Source organism: Jaculus jaculus, chromosome 12, assembly GCF_020740685.1.
Source record: "Jaculus jaculus isolate mJacJac1 chromosome 12, mJacJac1.mat.Y.cur, whole genome shotgun sequence".
NCBI lineage: Eukaryota > Metazoa > Chordata > Mammalia > Rodentia > Dipodidae > Jaculus > Jaculus jaculus.
This window is the reverse complement of record NC_059113.1, coordinates 32,253,046-32,270,987: the sequence shown is the minus strand read 5'-3', so window position 1 is coordinate 32,270,987 and position 17,942 is coordinate 32,253,046. Positions and strand designations below refer to the sequence as shown.

General features: G+C 44.8%; 1 protein-coding gene across 3 annotated transcripts in view; it reads left to right on the top strand.

The window, feature by feature from the left end:
- The first annotated feature begins 1,095 nt into the window (after nucleotides 1-1,095).
- Nucleotides 1,096-17,942, top strand: part of Aldh3a2 (aldehyde dehydrogenase 3 family member A2) — a 30,872-nt gene continuing 14,025 nt past the window's right edge. Inside the window, exons 1-6 of one of the 3 annotated variants that reach the window (XM_004669062.2) lie at nucleotides 1,096-1,303; nucleotides 5,061-5,292; nucleotides 6,024-6,109; nucleotides 8,979-9,187; nucleotides 11,013-11,130; nucleotides 14,807-14,948. In XM_004669062.2, coding sequence (XP_004669119.1) covers nucleotides 1,151-1,303; nucleotides 5,061-5,292; nucleotides 6,024-6,109; nucleotides 8,979-9,187; nucleotides 11,013-11,130; nucleotides 14,807-14,948 — 940 coding nt within the window. In that variant the 5' untranslated portion in view covers nucleotides 1,096-1,150. The remainder of the gene's footprint in view (nucleotides 1,304-5,060; nucleotides 5,293-6,023; nucleotides 6,110-8,978; nucleotides 9,188-11,012; nucleotides 11,131-14,806; nucleotides 14,949-17,942) is intronic. The other 2 variants (XM_045131681.1, XM_045131682.1) reach the window with 2 other exon arrangements.

Sequence of the window (17,942 nt, the reverse complement as noted above, 5' to 3'; positions counted from 1 at the left end):
CAGCCTGGGCTAGAGCTAGACCCTACCTCGAAAAACCAACCAAACAAACAAACAAAAACAGAAGGCTTCCAAGGACTCAGACCCCAGCGCTTGAACACGTAGGTCAGGTAGAGGAGAAGGATCCAGCAAAGGAAAACCTAGAGGCATCTAGTGAGCTTTAACAAAACAGGAGTGATAGACAAAACAGCTGGAGAGATGGTTTGGCGGTTAAAGCACTTGCCTGCAAAGCGGAAGAACCTAGATTCAATTCCTCAGCACCCATGTAAACAGATACACAAGGTGTGTGTGTGTGTGTATATACTTTTTTTTTCTTATTTTGGTTTTCCGAGGTAGGTTTCACTCTAGCTCAGGCTGATCTGGAATTTACTCTGTCGTCTCAGGGTGGCCTTGAACTCAAGGCGACCCTCCCACCTCTGCCTCCCGAGTGCTGGGATTAAAGGCGTGCGCCACCACGCCCAGCTTGAGATAATTTTTTTTCTTTAAGGCAGGTGATGAAAATGATTTTGCGTATACCGCTAGAATCCGTGAAATCCGTACTCTGGAGGCAGAGGGGGGGGAGAGAGAGAGAGAGAGAGAGGAGAGAGAGAGAGAGAGAGAGAGAGAGAGAGAGAGAGAGAGCGCCTGCAAGGCACTTCACCAGCCCTTGGGACTGACCCTGCAGGAAAATTCTAGCAAATCCGTCCACGGCCCTAGCTCCCCAGGCAGCTGGTCCCTGGGGCCGGGGCTCCCCTCCTCCTCCTCCCGCCAGGGCTCCCCGCTGCACGCGGCCCGGCCACCCTTCCGCCCCTTGTGAACAACCGCAGGGTGCAGAGGCAGGAGGCGTCTCGCCCGGGGTGCCTCAGCTCACCCCTCGAGGACCCAGCTTCCCGGCACCCCGACATCATCCGCGCGACGCCGCCTCCACACCCGCAGCCGGCGGTCAGGGGAGGTGGGCGGGGCCCGGGTCACGTGGGGCGGCGGCCCGGCCAATCGGAGCGGGCCTCGCCGCGCAGTCGTTGGGCAGTTGGACGTGTGGCCTGGGCGGAGGTCAGTCGCGCGGCCGGGTCGGCGAGCGGTGCCGCCGGGCTCCCGGGTCCGAGTCCACCCCGAAGGAGCGGAGGGACAAGCGCCCCGCGGCTCCGCCCCGGCCTCCATCCCCGGCTCCCCGGCCATGGAGCGCCAAGTCCAGCGGCTGCGCCAGGCGTTCCGGTCGGGCCGGACGCGCCCCCTGCGCTTCCGCCGGCAGCAGCTGGAGGCCCTGCGGAGGATGGTGCAGGAGCGCGAGGAGGACATCCTGGGGGCCCTCGCCCGAGACCTGAGCAAGGTGGGCGCGGGCGCCTGCCCCTCGCCGCCGATCGCGGACGGGTTCTGCCCTTGGCGTTTGCCGGGGCGGGGGTGGGGGGTGGCGCCCCTCCTTCACCCCTGCTTCGCAGGAGTTTGGGGGTCACGCTTACAGAGGAAGCAACGCTCTTTGCCGATCCGCTGGCCTTGCTTAGTGGCAGCCCTGTTGGATTTGCGCAGTGCGCTTCTGGCCTGGAGTGTGTCTCATCTGCGAAATGCCTGCTCTATTCTTGGCCCCCCTCCCCTTTTTTTCGGGTGTATGTATGGTCCTTTCCCTTCTGGTGTGTTAGGAGCTCTTTGGATATTCTGGATTTCAGTAATCTGTCAGCTTGATACAGCGCAGAATTTTTTCCCCCCTCCTTCCAGGCTTGTTTCTCGACTTTTTATACTTTGCAGTTTCTATTTGTAGTGGTTTTGGGAGGAAACTGTTGTTTTCCTTTCATGATTTTTGTGCACGATCAGGTACTTGCTCCTTAAACTTTGCTGCACCGTCCTTCACCTGGGGACCTTGTTGCAATACAAATCTTGGCTCACTCATTCTGGGATAGTCTTAGTTTCAAATGATCACCCTCTGTGTTGAAGCAAGTTTTACGTGGCAAGGATTAAAATGGCGTGTAAGGTATAAATATATTGCCCTGTGTTCTCTTGTAAAGTTATTTTCATTTTGTCTTTACATTTTAAAAAATTAGTATTTGGGGGCTGGAGAGATGGGGCAGCAGTTAAGACACTTGCCTGCAAAGCCTAATGACCCGGGTTTAATTCCATAGTACCCACATAAAAACAGATACACAATGATACATGCGTCTGGAGTTCATTTGCACCCTGGCATGCCCATTGTCCGTCTGTCTGTCTCTGTCTCTCATCACTACTTGCAAATAAATAGAAAAATTTTTTTTCTTTTGGTTTTTCAAAGTAGTGTCTCTCTGTAGCCCAGGCTGACTTCACTATGTAGTCTCTGAGTGGCCTTGAATTCATGGCGATCCTCCTACCTCTGCCTCCCAAGTGCTGTGACTAAAGGTATGTGCCACCATGCCTGGCTAATATTATTTATTTATTTATTTATTTATTTATTTATTTGACAGAGAAAGAGGGAGGGAGAGAGAGAGAATGGGTGCACCAGGGCCTCCAGCCACTGCAAATGAACTCCAGACACGTGTGCCTCCTTGTGCATCTGGCTAACGTAGGTTCTGGGGAATCGAACCTGGGTCCTTTGGTTTTACAGACATATACCTTAACTGCTAAGCTATCCCTCCACTGGCTAATATTTTTAATTAGTATTTTTATTTATTTGCATGTGTGTCTGTGGGTTTGCACATACCAGGGTCTCTCAACCACTGCAAGTAAATCACCAGATGCTTGCTGATCTAAGTGCTAGGAAATCAAACCCAGGGTGGCATGCTTTGCAGGCAAGCACCTTTAACTGCTGCACCATCACCTTAACTTTGTCTTTACCTTTTTGTAAAAAGACGTACAATTTTTTAAATATATTTTATTATTTATTTATTTGAGGGAGGGAGGAAAGTGGGGGGAGGGAAGAGAGCAAGGGAATGAGATGGGTGCACCAGGGCCTCTAGCCACTGCAAACGGACTTTAGAGTCCCGTGTACCACCTTGTACATCTGGCTCACGTGGGTGCTGGGGAATGGAACCTGGATCCTTAGGCTTTGCAGGCAAGTGCCTAAACCACTGAACCGTGTCTCCAGCCCAAGACTTTCTTGTTTTGTTTTTTTCAAGGTAGGGTTTCACTCTAGCCCAGACTGACCTGGAGGTCACTATGTAGTCTCAGGGTGGCCTTGAACTCAAAGCAGGCCTCCAACCTCTGCCTCCTAGGGCTGGGATTAAAAGCGTGTGCCACTACGCCTGACCCTCATCTTTGTTTTCTGTTCCAGGCATAAGAAAGCCTTCTTGGATTTATGATTCTCCCTTCCCCAATTAAAGAGTATTTCAAGGAGTGGTAACAGTAGTTGTAGTGATAGTAATAGTTGTAAGATTTCCTTTAGAGTATTTTTTGGTGGAAGGGGCCAGTGATAGTAAATAAACAAGATGGGATGATTAAGATTTAAGAAGCTTATGTATCATCTTTCATTCTGTAAGCATCAAAAATCTTATGTATGTGGTTATAATGTATAGAATTGCTAGAGAAATACAGTAAGCTGGGCATGGGAAGCTCATGCCTATAATCCCAGAACTGGAGAGGCTGAGGTAGGAGGATTACTATGTGTTCAAGGCCAGCCTGAGCTATAGAGTGAATTCTAGGTCAGCCTGGGCTAGAGTGAGACCCTACCTCAAAAATACACACACACACACACACACACACACACACACAGACCCCCCCAAAAAAAAGCAAAAAGAAAGAAATGGAGCCAGGGCTGGGCGTGGTGGCACATCCAGCACTCTGGAGGCAGAAGTAAGCAGTTCACTGTGAATTCCAGCCACTCTGAGACTACATGTAGTGAAGTCCAGGTATGCCTGGACTAGAGCAAGGCTGTACCTCAAAAAAAAAATAATAATAATAACAAAACAGAGAGAGAGAAGGAAGGAAAATGTTTGCACCTTTGAGGATTTTAAATTTGGCTCAAAAACAGAACATACACAGTTAAAAGAGTATAGGGCTGGAGTGATTGCTCAGAGGTTAAAGGCACTTGCTTAGAAAGAAAGCCTCAAGACCCAGGTTTGATTCCCCAGGACCCATGTAAAGCCAGATGCTTGTGATCAAGGCAGGCGGTTACTAGTCAAGGAAGTGTTCCTGGAAGAAGAAATATTTAAGCCAAATTTTAAAAGGGCTTGGATCAATAGAGAGGATTGGGCTGGAGGGATGGCTTAGCGGTTGAAGTGCTTGCCTGTGAAGCCTAAGGACCCCTGTTAACTCTCCAGGTCCCGTGTAAGCCAGATGCACAGTGATGTAAGGGCATAATGTCGCACATGCGCACAAGGCGGCACACACATCTCGAGTTCAATTACAGTGCCTGGAGGCCCCAGCATACCAATTCTCTCTGTCTCTCCCTCTCTTCTCATGTGTGCCGCATGCATACTCTCACTCTCTCACGTTAAAAAATAAAAGCCCAGAGCTGGAGAGATGGCTTAGCGGTTAAGCACTTGCCTGTGAAGCCTAAGGACCCCGGTTCGAGGCTCGGTTCCCCAGGACCCACATTAGCCAGATGCACAAGGGGGCACACGTGTCTGGAGTTCGTTTGCAATGGCTGGAGGCCCTGGCACGCCCATTCTCCCTCTCTTTCTCTCTCTGCCTCTTTTACTCTCTGTTGCTCTCAAATAAATAAATAAAAATAAAAACAACAAAAAAATTTTTTAAATAAAAGCCCAGTTGCAGGCAAGTGCCTTGACCACGAAGCCATCTCTCCAGCTCTGAACTTTGTATCTTTAAGAGGTAGAACAGGTCAAAATGTAAATAATTTATATGCTAAATATTATATAAATAAAATTGTGTTGGATAAATGAGAAAAAAAATAAAAGCCCAGTGTGTTGGGCTTGCCTCAAAAAAAAAAAAAAAGCTTTTAGAGGCATTGGATATATTAAAGAGTAAGATATCAACATTATTGAGATTGTAGCTGAGAGCTTGAAGTGCTCAGGAAAACATGCAATGGCAAGGCAAGTAGTCTGGCAGTGCCAGTTGTCGCTACAGGTGCACTTGGCCTGAGGGTTTTTATTTTTTGAAATCCTGGGCCATGTATATCATACTCATTGTGTAAGATTAACTATGATTTTTTTTTTTTTTTATACCAGAGTGAATTGAATGCGTACAGTCAGGAAGTCATCACGGTCCTGGGGGAGATTGATTTTGTGCTGGGGAACCTTGCTGAATGGGTTTCCGCGAAACCGGTTAAGAAGAACCTGTTCACCCTGTTGGATGAGGCCTATATTCAGCCTCAGCCTCTGGGACTTGTCCTGATCATCGGTGCTTGGAACTACCCCTTCGTCCTCACCATGCAGCCTCTGGTGGGAGCCATTGCTGCAGGTGGGTGCCTCTCTATGTCTCTACACCTTTCTTAGAGGGTCATAGTCTCTTCCGTTGGTTGTAAATTCAGGATAGTAGCTAATTAGATGCGTTTACTTCCGCGGTGGTGTGCTTTGGTTGACACAAGCGGTGCGTTGAGAATTCACATGCGCACGATCTGCTGAGAAGACGCCTATGACTGTTGAGGTTCCTGGAGAATGAGCCTGAGAGAAAAAGGCATCTTAGTCAATAGCCCCAAGAGGTTGGAGTCTAGCGTCTGTATTCTGATGCCCTTAGCTGAACCTTCTGACTTTGTGTGACTAGTTTCTTCATTCAGATAAAGGTTTGGTGAGTAACGCTAGCTTGGGTGTATAGCAAATCCCAAGACATTAATTTCTTGCTATAGAGGCTGCCGATCAACAGCTTATGTTGATAGAACCCAATCGCTCAGTAATTCCAGGGCACACAGAGGAAAATCCAAGAGCAAAAGTGGGAAGAAGGTAATAGAAAATTCAGGGAGCATGAAGGGCTGATGGGGCCAGTGACCTACCTGGAGGTAAATGAGAACTAAGGATTAGCAGTTGGGAAGGAGAAAATGAAAAGAGCCTTTATGCTCACTATAAGGTAGGACAGCTTTAAGAGCTGTTGGAATAATTGAAACTTAGCCTGTACTCCCTACATAATATCATTTTGGTAGCCATTAAAGTAACGTAAGTATTAAATGATATTTTTCTGTTTTTCACTTTGTTTAGGAAATGCTGTGATTGTAAAGCCTTCAGAACTAAGTGAAAATACGGCCAATATCTTGGCAAAGCTCCTCCCTCAGTATTTAGACCAGGTAAGAATATCTTGACCCGTCTTTGACACACCTGTCTATTGTGGGAAACACACATTTTATTTTCCTGCCAGTGCCTGTCATTGCTGGCTAGAGAACTGGGTGCAGTTTCCTTAAGCTTCTGACAGTGGCTTAATAAAAGAAGTTCCTACATATGCTGTGGAATTGCCCAGCAATTATGCATGCTCACTCTGGGCTAAAGTGCAGACATATGAAAGCATCAAAGACTGAGCAGGGAAAGTGCTGTCCTTAGTGATGGGGTGACTGATGACTGTCTGATTCAGAGGTTCACTTCTTCCCAGGGAGGAAGTGTAACATGAACTTGTGAATGCTGAGTTCCACGCACACGCGTTGCACGGCAGAGTCTCCATTTAGCTTTCATCAAAAGGCTTCTTTAAAATGTTGTGCTTTATTATACTCATTAAATTATAATGTCCCTGAGGCTGCCTCTGGCTCTTGTAATCATTTTGTTCCCTTTATTTTGTTATCACAATGATGGTAGCCCATAAAACAATTTTGTTCTAGCAGCTATGGTTGTTTAGTGTAGAAGGATGAAATAGAAAACAGCAAGGTATCGTGGATTATGTAAGACCTGGAGCCAGAAGATGGAGAATTAAGATCCTGTTTTGCCCCTGACCAGGGGGAAGCTCTTCAGTCATTGATTGTATCCAGATTGAGAGAATGATAATGTACCTGCTTTAGTTAGCACCGTGAATGATGAATCACGTTTAAAACTTGAAATAGGGCTAGAGAGATGGATTAGCTATTAAGACACTTGGCCTGCAAAGCCTAAGGACCCATGTTTGACACTCCAGGTCCCATGTAAGCCAGACACATAAGGTGACACAAACATACAAGGTCACATATGCACAAAAGGTGGCACGTGTGTCTGGAGTTCGATTGCAGGGGCTGGAGGCCCTGATGTACCAATTTTCTCTCTCTCTCTCTCTCTCTCTCTCTCTCTCTCTCTCTCACACACACTCTCATTAAAAAAAAAAACTTGAAATATATATTGGGTATGAATGATAACCAGTTATTAGCCTTTCAGAAAGCAAGAGATTAAATAGAAGCGTGAAGTCCACGAGCCAGCTTGTATTTCAGACAGTTCAGAATTCCTCAGACATTTCCCAGGCTTCCTTGCCATTTGCCCTCAGTCATTACTTTCCCATGTGGTGGCTGCTCAGTGTTCTCTCAGAACAGCTGCAAATAACAGCACAGTCCATAGCAAAGCTTACCCTACAGAAACCATGTGAACTCCTCCAGTAACGGCTCAAAGATTGCTTAAGGTTCCGCAGCTTGCCTAAGGTCACATCAGCTAGTCAGTGGCAGAGCCCCGATCCCATCCAGCTGGACTTCAGAAGCACATGTCCTTCACTGCTATGCCGTGCATGGTGTTCATCCAGCAGATCCCGACTTGTCTCCTATCGTGGCCTTAGCCTTGCATTGTCTAGAGACAGGACATTTAGATTAGGACACACGGCCTAAGTGCTAGAGTACTGTCCTGTTGTACACAAAGCCCTGCGTTGGATCCTAGCACTCTGCCAAGAAAAAGACATGCAGCTGTCCTATAGCTGTCAACAGCAGCCATTTTTTCTCTCAAAATTTCTTAGCATCCACATGACCCCACAATATACTTCACTGGTCACATCCTACCATCTCCTCTCATTTTATTTATTTATTTGAGAGAGAAAGGTAAAGAGAGAGAGAATGGGCGTGCCAGGGCATTCAGCCACTGCAAAGGAACTCCAGACACATGTGCCACCTTGTGCATCTGGCTTACATGGGGTCCTGAGGAATTGAACCTGAGTCCTTTGGCTTTGCAAGCAAATGCCTTAACCACTAAGCTATGTCTCCAGCCTATCTACCTGTGTGTGTGTGTGTGTGTGTGTGTGTGTGTGTGTTTTGAGGTAGGGTTTCGCTCTAGTCCAGGCTGACCTGGAATTGACTATGTAGCCTCAGGGTAGCTTCAAACTCACAGCAATCCTCCTACCTTCGCATCCCAAGTACTGGGATAAAAGACATGTGTCATCACACCCGGCTGCTCTCATTTAAAAAAAAAAATGGGTTGGAGGAATTGCTTAGCACTTAAGGCATTTGCCTGCAAAGCCAAAGGACCCAGGTTCGATTCCCCAGGACCCATGTTAGCCAGAGGCAAAAGGGGGCGCACGCATCTGGAGTTCATCTGCAGTGGCTGGAGGCCCTGGCATTCTCTCTCTCTCTCTCTCTCTCCCTCTTTATCTGCCAGATAAATAAATAAATAAATAAAATTTAGCTGGGTATGGTGGCTCATGCTTTTAATTCCAGCACTCGGAAGGCAGAGGTAGGATCGCTGTGAATTCGAGGCCACCCTGAGACTACATAGTGAATTCCATGTTAGCCTTGGCTAGTGAGACCCTAACTCAAAAAAACAAAAATAAAAAAAATTCGTTTATTTACAAGAAAAGAGAAAGAGAGAGAATGGGTGCACCAGGGCCTCTAGCTACTGCAAACAAACTCCAGATACATGCACTGCTTTGTGCCTCCGGCTTTACTTGGTTACTGGGGAATTGAGCCCTGGTTGTTAGGTGCGCACTGAAGCACCTTAGCTGCTGAGTCATCTCTCCAGCCCCCATTTGCTCTCATTTGTGCCTTCATTGCCAAGCTTATATAAGAAATACTGGATTGTCAATTTCATGTAAATTGATGGTTCCCAGACACTAGAAGATTCTATGTCTGCCATTTGTCCTTGATCGCCTCCACAATCTTTCCTTGAAGAGATGATCTTGATCTCTTGGTTTTACCGAATGCTACATGTTCGCATTGAAGAAATTGCTGCTGTTGGGCAGTGGGATCAATTTGGCCACACAAGGATTTATGTTTGTCTTTCTTCGAGGACCTGTATGCGGTCATTAATGGTGGTGTTGAGGAGACCACGGAGCTTCTGAAGCAGCGATTTGATCACATCCTGTATACAGGAAACACTGCAGTTGGGAAAATTGTTATGGCAGCTGCTGCCAAGCACCTGACGCCTGTGACCCTTGAACTGGGAGGGAAAAGTCCATGTTACATTGATAAAGACTGTGACCTAGATGTTGTTTGCAGGTGAGACTGTCTTTGGTTTTCCGAGGCTTTTCTCAGCATAATGGAAGTTTTTCCTGATAGACTGATGTTTTCCTTTGCACTTGAACCCCAAGGCCTTACAGCTCCAAGATAATATGTTGGTGGTTGACATGCTCCAGACATAACAGAAGTCTTTTACAGACTGTCTTTCAGTGCCAATGCTAGAAATAAGGCCATACATAGGTCCTGATGTCACCTGTGCATGCCCTTAGAAATTTTGGAAATATACTTGCTATTCTCAAGATTGTACATAAATCCAGGAAGACATAATCCAAAGTATTGTGTGTATTAGTAGAAGTTTTAAAATCTCCCTTGATAAGGTATTATGTTCGTCTCTTAACTGAGATCTTTTGTTGACTAAAAACAAAAATCTAGTATTACTCATCTTTTAACTTTGAATACCATCCTGCAACCAGGAACTAGAAAATAAAAGGTTCAGGTTCTCTCTGCTAAATCAGATTGAATCCCTCAGAAGTAGCATAACAAAGCCCTGCCTCTTTATTCCGGGTCTCTCCCAAGAGTTAGGTCAGGGTTCCTGGCTTCGTAAATGGGCCGTAATTGGGCTGGGGAGATGGCTCCGGGCTTAAAGGCACTTGCAAGCACTCTTGGTGCAGGTTTGCTTCCACAGTACCCACGTAAAGCTGGGTGCAAAGACCGACACATACATCTGGAGTTTGTTTGCAATGGCAAGAAGCCCTGCTAAGCATAAACACATGTGCATGCAAACAAATCTGTTAAAATAAGTAAGTAGAGCATGATTACCAGAAAAAGAGACCCTCAGTTAGTGCATGTTGTGGTCATGAGCTTTTGTCCATACGGAGGAAGGAGGTTTTCAGAAGGGGAAGGGTCCACTTGCAGTAGGGTGATGCGGCGTCCAGGCTGTGTCCTACTTCACGCCTGCACATCTTGCCGTAGCACCTGCACTCGGTGTTTGTAGAGGTGGCGTTTGAGTTGAGCTGTTGTCATTTGGCTGCCCTTTTGGCTTGATTAGAAGGGGAAAAGTGTGTGGGAAGGCTGTTTTTCTTGTAGACAATGGCTTCACTGCTTGTCAGGTGCTGTTTTCCAGGCTGACATAAGAACCTTCTCGCCACTATAGAATATTTTACTTCACTTGATAATATATTCTGCCAGCTGCGGTGGGTCATGCTGGCAGGAAATTGCTGAAGAGGCAGAAGCAGAAGGATGAGGAGTTCGAAGCCAGCCTGGGATGCACATTTTAAAAATATATTTGTTTATTTATTTGCAAGGAGAGAGAGAATATGAATGGATGGGTGTTCCAGGAATCCTGCTGCTGCAAACAAACTCCAGATGCATATGCCACTTTGTGCATCTGGTTTTACATGGGCACTTGGGAATTGAACATGGGCTGTCGAGCTTTGCAAGCAAGTGCCTTAACCACTGAACCATCTCTCCCGCCCTGGGCTACACATTTTTTTAAAAATAAAATGTGTTCTAAATTCCAACAACCTGCTTTAGAAATGAGGGTTTCTGTTTGTTTGTTTGTGGGGTTTATTTTGTTTGTTTGTTTTGTTTTGCTTTTCAAGGTAGGGTTTCTCTGTAGCTCAAGCTGACCTGGAATTTTACTGTGTAGCTCAGGGTGGCCTTGAACTCACAGTGATCCTCCTACCTCTGCCTCCCAAGTGCTGGGATTAAAAGCATGCGCCACCATGCCCCGCTTGTTTGTTTTGTTTGTTAATAATTACCAACAAAATATACAAAACCATTTTTTTCTGAGAAACCATTTAAATAACACAAAAGTCAGTAACCAATGCAAATTATGTATTTACTCTGTGTGTTTTGTCCTCAGACGCATAACCTGGGGAAAGTTCATGAATTGTGGCCAAACCTGCATTGCTCCTGACTACATCCTGTGTGAAGCCACCCTCCAGGATCAAATCGTGCAGAGGATTAAGGACACTGTGAAGGTCTGTGTTCACACTTCTCATGCCACCAATTTCAGTGAGAAGAAAGTCAAATGAACTATTTGCAGGCAGCAAATTCTCTTCCACCACTCAAAGAAAATTCCAGTAGCATATGGGACCGAATTAACTTAATGGCTAATTTAAAATGCTCTGTATACCTTTTTTAAAAAAAATTATTTATTTACTAGAGAGAGAGAGAAAATGGGCATGCCAGGGCCTGCAGCCACTGCAAATAAACTCTAGACACATGTGCTACCTTGTGCATCTAGCTTATGTGGGTACTGGAGAATTAAACCTAGATCCTTTGGCTTTGCAGGCATATGCCTTAACCACTAAGCCATCTCTCCAGCCCTCTATGGTACATTTTATAGAATGTCTAGTTGAAGGCCGATGTAAATCCACTTAAAACTATCTAGTTGATTTGTTGATAATTAGTTGAGATATATCCTTAAAGAAGAAAGCTATCTAAATCATGGTGACTGTAATTTTGAAGGAATGTTGCCAATTTCTTGAAATACAACTGGAGACCCTATGACATATTGGTCATTACTAATTAATATTATCAGTTCTAATGTATGTAGAGTACCTGAGAAGGCCAATAGTGTGAAAAGGTGTAGTAATTGCCTGCTTAGCATGTATCCTATAGATGGTGTCGTGGTCAGGCCCATGCTGCCTGGATGAATCTCCAGAGCAGACAGTTTATGGGAGGAAGGGATTTAGTTCAGGCTTACAGATCCAAGAGAAGTTCCTTGATGGTGGAAGAGGCTGACCCCTTTAGCAAATCCACACAAAGAGGAAAGGCCACCGCCAACACCACCACACGCAAGCACACACCAAGAACCCCAGGCAGAGCTCAAGCACTCTGCATACCTTAGTCTGGAATTCAGATCCGCTCCCAGCAATACCATAGGGCTGGACCCCAGGATCTGATCACAGTGACACTTCTTCCCACTAGGCAGCTGGAAATCCAAGTTCCAGCTTTAATAAAAACACTTGTGTCTATTGTGGGACATAAATAATTCAAACTACCACAAATAGTTATCCCATCTTTTAGGGTACATGAAGGAAGGCTTTGTGCTAGTAACTAAGCTGAGAGTTGAAGAAAATGGAGAATTCAAGTTGGTAGAGGGGAATGGGATGACCAGGGGTACTGAGTACCATGGAGGGAAGAAGTGTCTAAGCTCCTTACGGAAAGAAATTATTGCACAACTTGATCAGTGTTAACTGGGCACCAGAAGACAGGATCCAGGGTACCAGAGAATGATGTACGAACAGCGACTGAAACTCTGTCTCAGGAAGTTGAGGGAGATAGGGGGACGTGGGAATTGGACATTAGTAATGAGAGTAAGCATGGATCCAGACAAGAGAACTTGAAAGTCCACCAGACTCAGGAAATATAAGATGGAAGAGAGAATGGATAGAGATAACTGAGATTTAAAAAACAAAAACAAACAAACAAACAAAAACTTGGAAATCAGAGAAGTACTGAGTTGAATATGGTGATGAATCTATTTCAAAGGAATAAGAGCCCCTCAGACTACCTTTGTAGCATTTATGCTTTAACATAGGGGGTTTTGGCCAACCCACATCCTAGAAGAATTAGCCATTTAAAAATAAATTTCCAGTCCTTAGCCCCCCAAAATTTTGATTCATATCTGTGATGCATTCAGCCTGGAAATCAGTATTAGTGGCCTTGGACTTGGGACCCAGAAACATGTATGCCTTAACTGCTAAGCCATTTCCTCAGCCCGTTTTTTGTTTGTTTGGTTGTTTGGTTTGGGTTTTTTTTTTTTTTTTTCTTTTGGTTTTTTGAGGTAGGGTCTCACTCTGGCTCAGACTGACCTGGAATTCACTATGTAGTCTCAGGGTGGCCTCGAACTCTCGGAGATCCTCCTACCTCTGCCTCCCGAGTGCTGGGATTAAAGGCGTGCGCCACCACGCCTGACTCGTTTGGTTTGGTTTTTTTGAGAGAGAGAAAGAGGTAGAGAGAGAGAGAATGGGTACACCAGGGCTTTCAGCAGCTGCGAGCAAACTCCAGGTGCATGCACCCCCCCCCCCGTGTGCCTGTGCAGCATTGTGCGCTTGTGTCACTGGGCGGCTGGCTACGTGGGACATGGAGATTTGAACGTGAGTTCTTAGGCTTTGCAGACAAGTGCCTTAACCACTAAGCCATCTCTCCAGCCCGGTAGTTTTCTTTTTCTTTTCTTTTTTATTTTTTTTTGAAAATTTTTTTGTGATTTATTTTTATTTATTTATTTGAGAGCAACAGACAGATAAAAAGGCAGAGAGAGAGAGAGAGAGAATGATCATGCCAGGGCCTCCAGCCATTGCAAATGAACTCCAGATGCATGCACCACCTTGTATGTCTGACGTGGGTCCTGGAGAATCACTCCTCTAACCAGGGTCCTTAGGCTTCACAGGTAAGCATTTAACTGCTAAGCCATCTCTCCAGCCCCTCTTCTTATTTTCTTATTTATTTATTTTTGTTTTTTTGAGGTAGAGTCTTGTGCTAGCTTAGGCTGACCTGGAATCACCATGTAGTTTCAGGCTGTCCTCAAACTCATAGTGATCCTCCTACCTCTGCCTCCGTGTGCTGGGATTAAAGGTGTGTCCCACCACACCCAGCTTGCTTTTTTAATACAGTAAATATTGATTGTATCCTTATTGGGATGGTTTTCTCTTCGTCATTTAGCAAGGCTGCATTTTGATCCGTGAGTCATTTCAGTGTTATCTATGACTAGTGCAACTAACATCCCAGAGAAAACAAGCCACCAAAGCACAGCAAAGGCTGACAAACTCCTTCGGCAAAGAGCAAGATGGCAACGTGCTCAGATCAGAGTCCTTGCTGCAGCTGCCCAGCTTATTTCATGTAGAGACAACCAATGTGTGAGCAGGTGGCTGGCCCTGATACAGAGAAAGACCCTTTCCTGATACCGGCTTTCATCATCTGTATACACTGGAGAGAGCTGCAGGAACTTGGAAATGTTCTGCAGGAAACTACAGAAAATGATAGATAAGCCGTGACATTAAAATACCTGCAAAAGAAATTTAAAGAAAGAAGGGTTTGTTTTGATTCACAGTTTGAAGTTATAGTCCATCTTGGCTGAGAGGGCATTTTGGTAGGCGTGTGAGGCATCTGGTCACATTCAGTCCAGTCAGGAAGCAGAGGACAGTGGAAGCTTGCACTCAGCTCACATTCTCCTTTTTGTTCAGCCCCTGATACCAGTCCATGGAATGGTGCTGCCCAGTTAGGTCTTCCTGCCTCAGTGAACCTAATTTAAAACTTCAAAAAAGGTGGACATGGTGGCACATGCCTTTAATCCCAGCACTTGGGAGGCAGAGGTAGGAGGATCACCGTGAGTTCGAGGACACCCTGAGACTACATAGTGAATTCCAGGTCAGCCTGGGCCAGAGTGAGACCCTACCTCAAAAAACCAAAAAATAAAAATCCAAAAAAAAATTTTTTAAATCTCTGTAGGACCAGAGATTTGTTTCCATGGTGATTTTGAATCTCATCAAAATTAACTCTCAGAGGGGATAACTATTTTATTTTCTTACCCTTTACTTGTCTAAAAGCTTAAAGTTGTTGGAATCTGCCAGTTTTGGATATGAGAAGATTATAAACTTATTGAAGAAATTGAAGTTTGGATATTTGTGACAAATAACTTGTTTCCAATAGGAATTTTATGGGGAAAATATAAAAGAGTCTCCTGATTATGAAAGGATCATCAATCTTCGTCATTTTAAGAGAATAAAAAGTTTGCTTGAAGGACAAAAAATAGCTTTTGGTGGGGAGACCGATGAGGCCACACGCTACATAGGTAATGGAAGTTCACTTTTTCCTATGGTTTGATAGCACTTGGGCAAGTCTTACCAATACTACATGTTGATTTTACATAAACCGTTACATAGTTCTTCGTAATTAAACTATAAAATACTGCTTTCTTGGGGCTGGAGAGGTGGCTTAGTGGTTAAGGTACTTGCCTACAAAGCCAAAGGACCTACATTTGATTCCCCAGGACCCATGTAAGCCGCATGGTGGCACATGCATCTAGAGTTTATTTACAGTGGCTCAAAGCCCTGGTGCACCCATTCTCTCTCCCTCTCTGCCTCTTTCCCGCTCTTAAATAAATAAAAATAAATAAATACTGCTTTCTTTTTATATATTTTTAATTTATTTGCAAGCAGAGAGAGAAGAGAGAGACAGACATAAAGTGGGCATGCCAAGGCCTCCAGCTTCTGCAAACGAACTCCAGATGCATATGTCACTCTGTGCATCTGGCTTTACATGGGTCCTGGGGAATCGAACTTGGGTTGTTAGGCTTTGCAGGCAAGTGTCTTAGTTACTGAGCCATCTCTTCAGCTCTAAAATACTACTTTCTAGTGTACTATCCACCTTGTATACCTGACTCCCTTTTCTTTCCCCTCCTCTCATTAGCTCCTTTTGCCCCCCTTCATGCACCTGTATGAAATCTAGGAACCTCAAATGAGAGAATACATGACATTTGTCTTTCTGAGATTGGCTTAATTCACTTAATCTTAGTTATATACAAACAGGAGCTTCTAACCTCTGAGCCATTTCTCTAGCTCCAGTTGCATCCATTTTTCTGACTTTGTTTTCTTTATGGCTTTAAAAAAAATTCCACTGTATTTATGAAACACATTTTCTTTACCCATGCTTCTGTTGTTGGACACCTACCTTGGTTGCATAGTTGTTGTAAATGTTGTCAAAATAAATACTGATGTTCAAGTCTATGACTTGGATTCCTATGGGTAAATAGCTAGGAGTGATATAGCTGGGAGATCTAGTTTTAGTGGCTCAAGAAGCCTTCATTCTGACATCCACAGTACCTTTACTAGTTTATACTCCTCCCAGCAGTGTATTAAGAGTTCCCAGCAGGGCGTGGTGGCGCACACCTTTAATCCCAGCACTCAGGAGGTAGAGGTAGGCGGATCGTTGCGAGTTCGAGGCCACCCTGAGACTCCATAGTGAATCCCAGGTCAGCTTGGACCAGAGTGAGACCCTACCTCAAAATAAATAAATAAGTAAATAAATAAATAAATAAATAAACAAACAAGTATGTATACATTAATTTTAAAAGGTTTTTAAAGGGAATTTTTTTGTTTGCTTGTTTGTTTTGTTTTTCAAGGTAGTCTCAGGGTGGCCTTGAACTCACGGTGCATACTTGTTTAATAATACCACCTGTGTTGCATTGGGTTTTTTGCTTTTACAAATATTTTATTTATTTATTTTTCTTCTCAAAGCCTGAGATGAATAGGGTTTCATATAATTATTTATCATTCATGGATAGGAATGTATCCTGAAGAAAGAGTTTCACCAGAATTCCACAATTAGCTAATGCAGAACTGTTTAAGAAATAGTGTTTTAATCTAGCATGCTTGACCTTATTCTTATTTACCTACTGCATGCATTTTGTTGCCACCAATATGTATTATTTTGAATTTTGTTTTGTTTTATGTCGTGCTGGAGATGGAACCTGTGCATGCTAGGCAAGTGCGCTTCTCCTAAGCTAAATCCCTACCCTTGTGACCTGGAATGTTTAATAAAATCTTCTAAGATGACATACAAGAAACTGAAGAAACATAGCTACGTTTAGTGGGCAAAAAAGCTGCCCAGAATTGTTTTACTTGTCCTTTCTTACCAACTGTTACCAAAAAAAAATTTTTTTTAAAGATTTACATAAGGAGAAAATTATTCTTTTATGAGATTCTCCTGGACTAAATAATTCAGTGGCTATGTAATGCCATCAGAAATTCCCCAATTCTGGAGCTGGGGAGATGGCTCAGTGTTTAAAGGCACTTGCGTGTAAACCTGCCAGTGACCTGAGTTTGATCATCAATGCCTAGGTAAAGCCAGACACAAAGTGGCCCATGCGCCTGTAATCTCTGTGTGCCTATGGCAGCAAGAGGTGGAGTCAGGAGAACGAGCACGTTCTCAAACAGCAGTGTCAAGAGAGACTCTCCCAAGAAGGTAGGAGAGGAGAAGCACCCCAGGCTTGTTCTCTGACCTCCACACGTGTGCCGTGTGCTGTGCAAACATTAAAACAGGAAAGAGGGGTCCTCCAGTTCTTTGATCTTGCTGTCCTTCCTGTCTTCCAGCTGATAGCTTGGCCCATTTCCAGGCCAATCAATGGCAAGAGGAAGGGCTGTCATGATTAGCTTGATCTAATTGGGACTTTTCTCTGAGCCGGAGCTAAGTTACTTCTCCCGAACACATGATGGTGCAGAAGATTTGGGGGCTCAAACCAAATTGGTTCTGTGATCTAATGAGGATATGGGCAGTGGATTTGGGGCACAGTGGTACTGCAGAGGGTTTTTCTTAAGCTAAGATACCCTAGTGGTAACTAGGGGTTCAGAGAAGAGTCAGCTTGTTCCTGTCATATTACATTTCAGTGCAGGGTCCAGCTTGTCTACACACAGGGTGTCTGACCTCTCCGTGCCTCTGGGCCACACGAAGCGGGTCTGAGTGCTGCTCATCAGCGGCTTATATTGGCATGGGTGCTGTAAGTCACTGCACAGCTGCTTTGGCAATCTGCTTTCCTCCTCTCTGTGCCCTTTCTCCACTGTACACAGAACTGGGGCTCAGGGATGCTTGTCCAGCCAGCTATGTTGTCTTAATCTTCAACAGAGTTATGACAAAAGCTAGTCACCGGGCGTGGTGGCACACACCTTTCATTCCAGCACTCAGGAGACAGAGGTAGGAGGATCGCTGTGAGTTCAAGGTCACTCTGAGACTAAATAGTGAATTCCAGGTCAGACTGAGCTTTTTTGAAAAACCAAAAATAAATAAATAA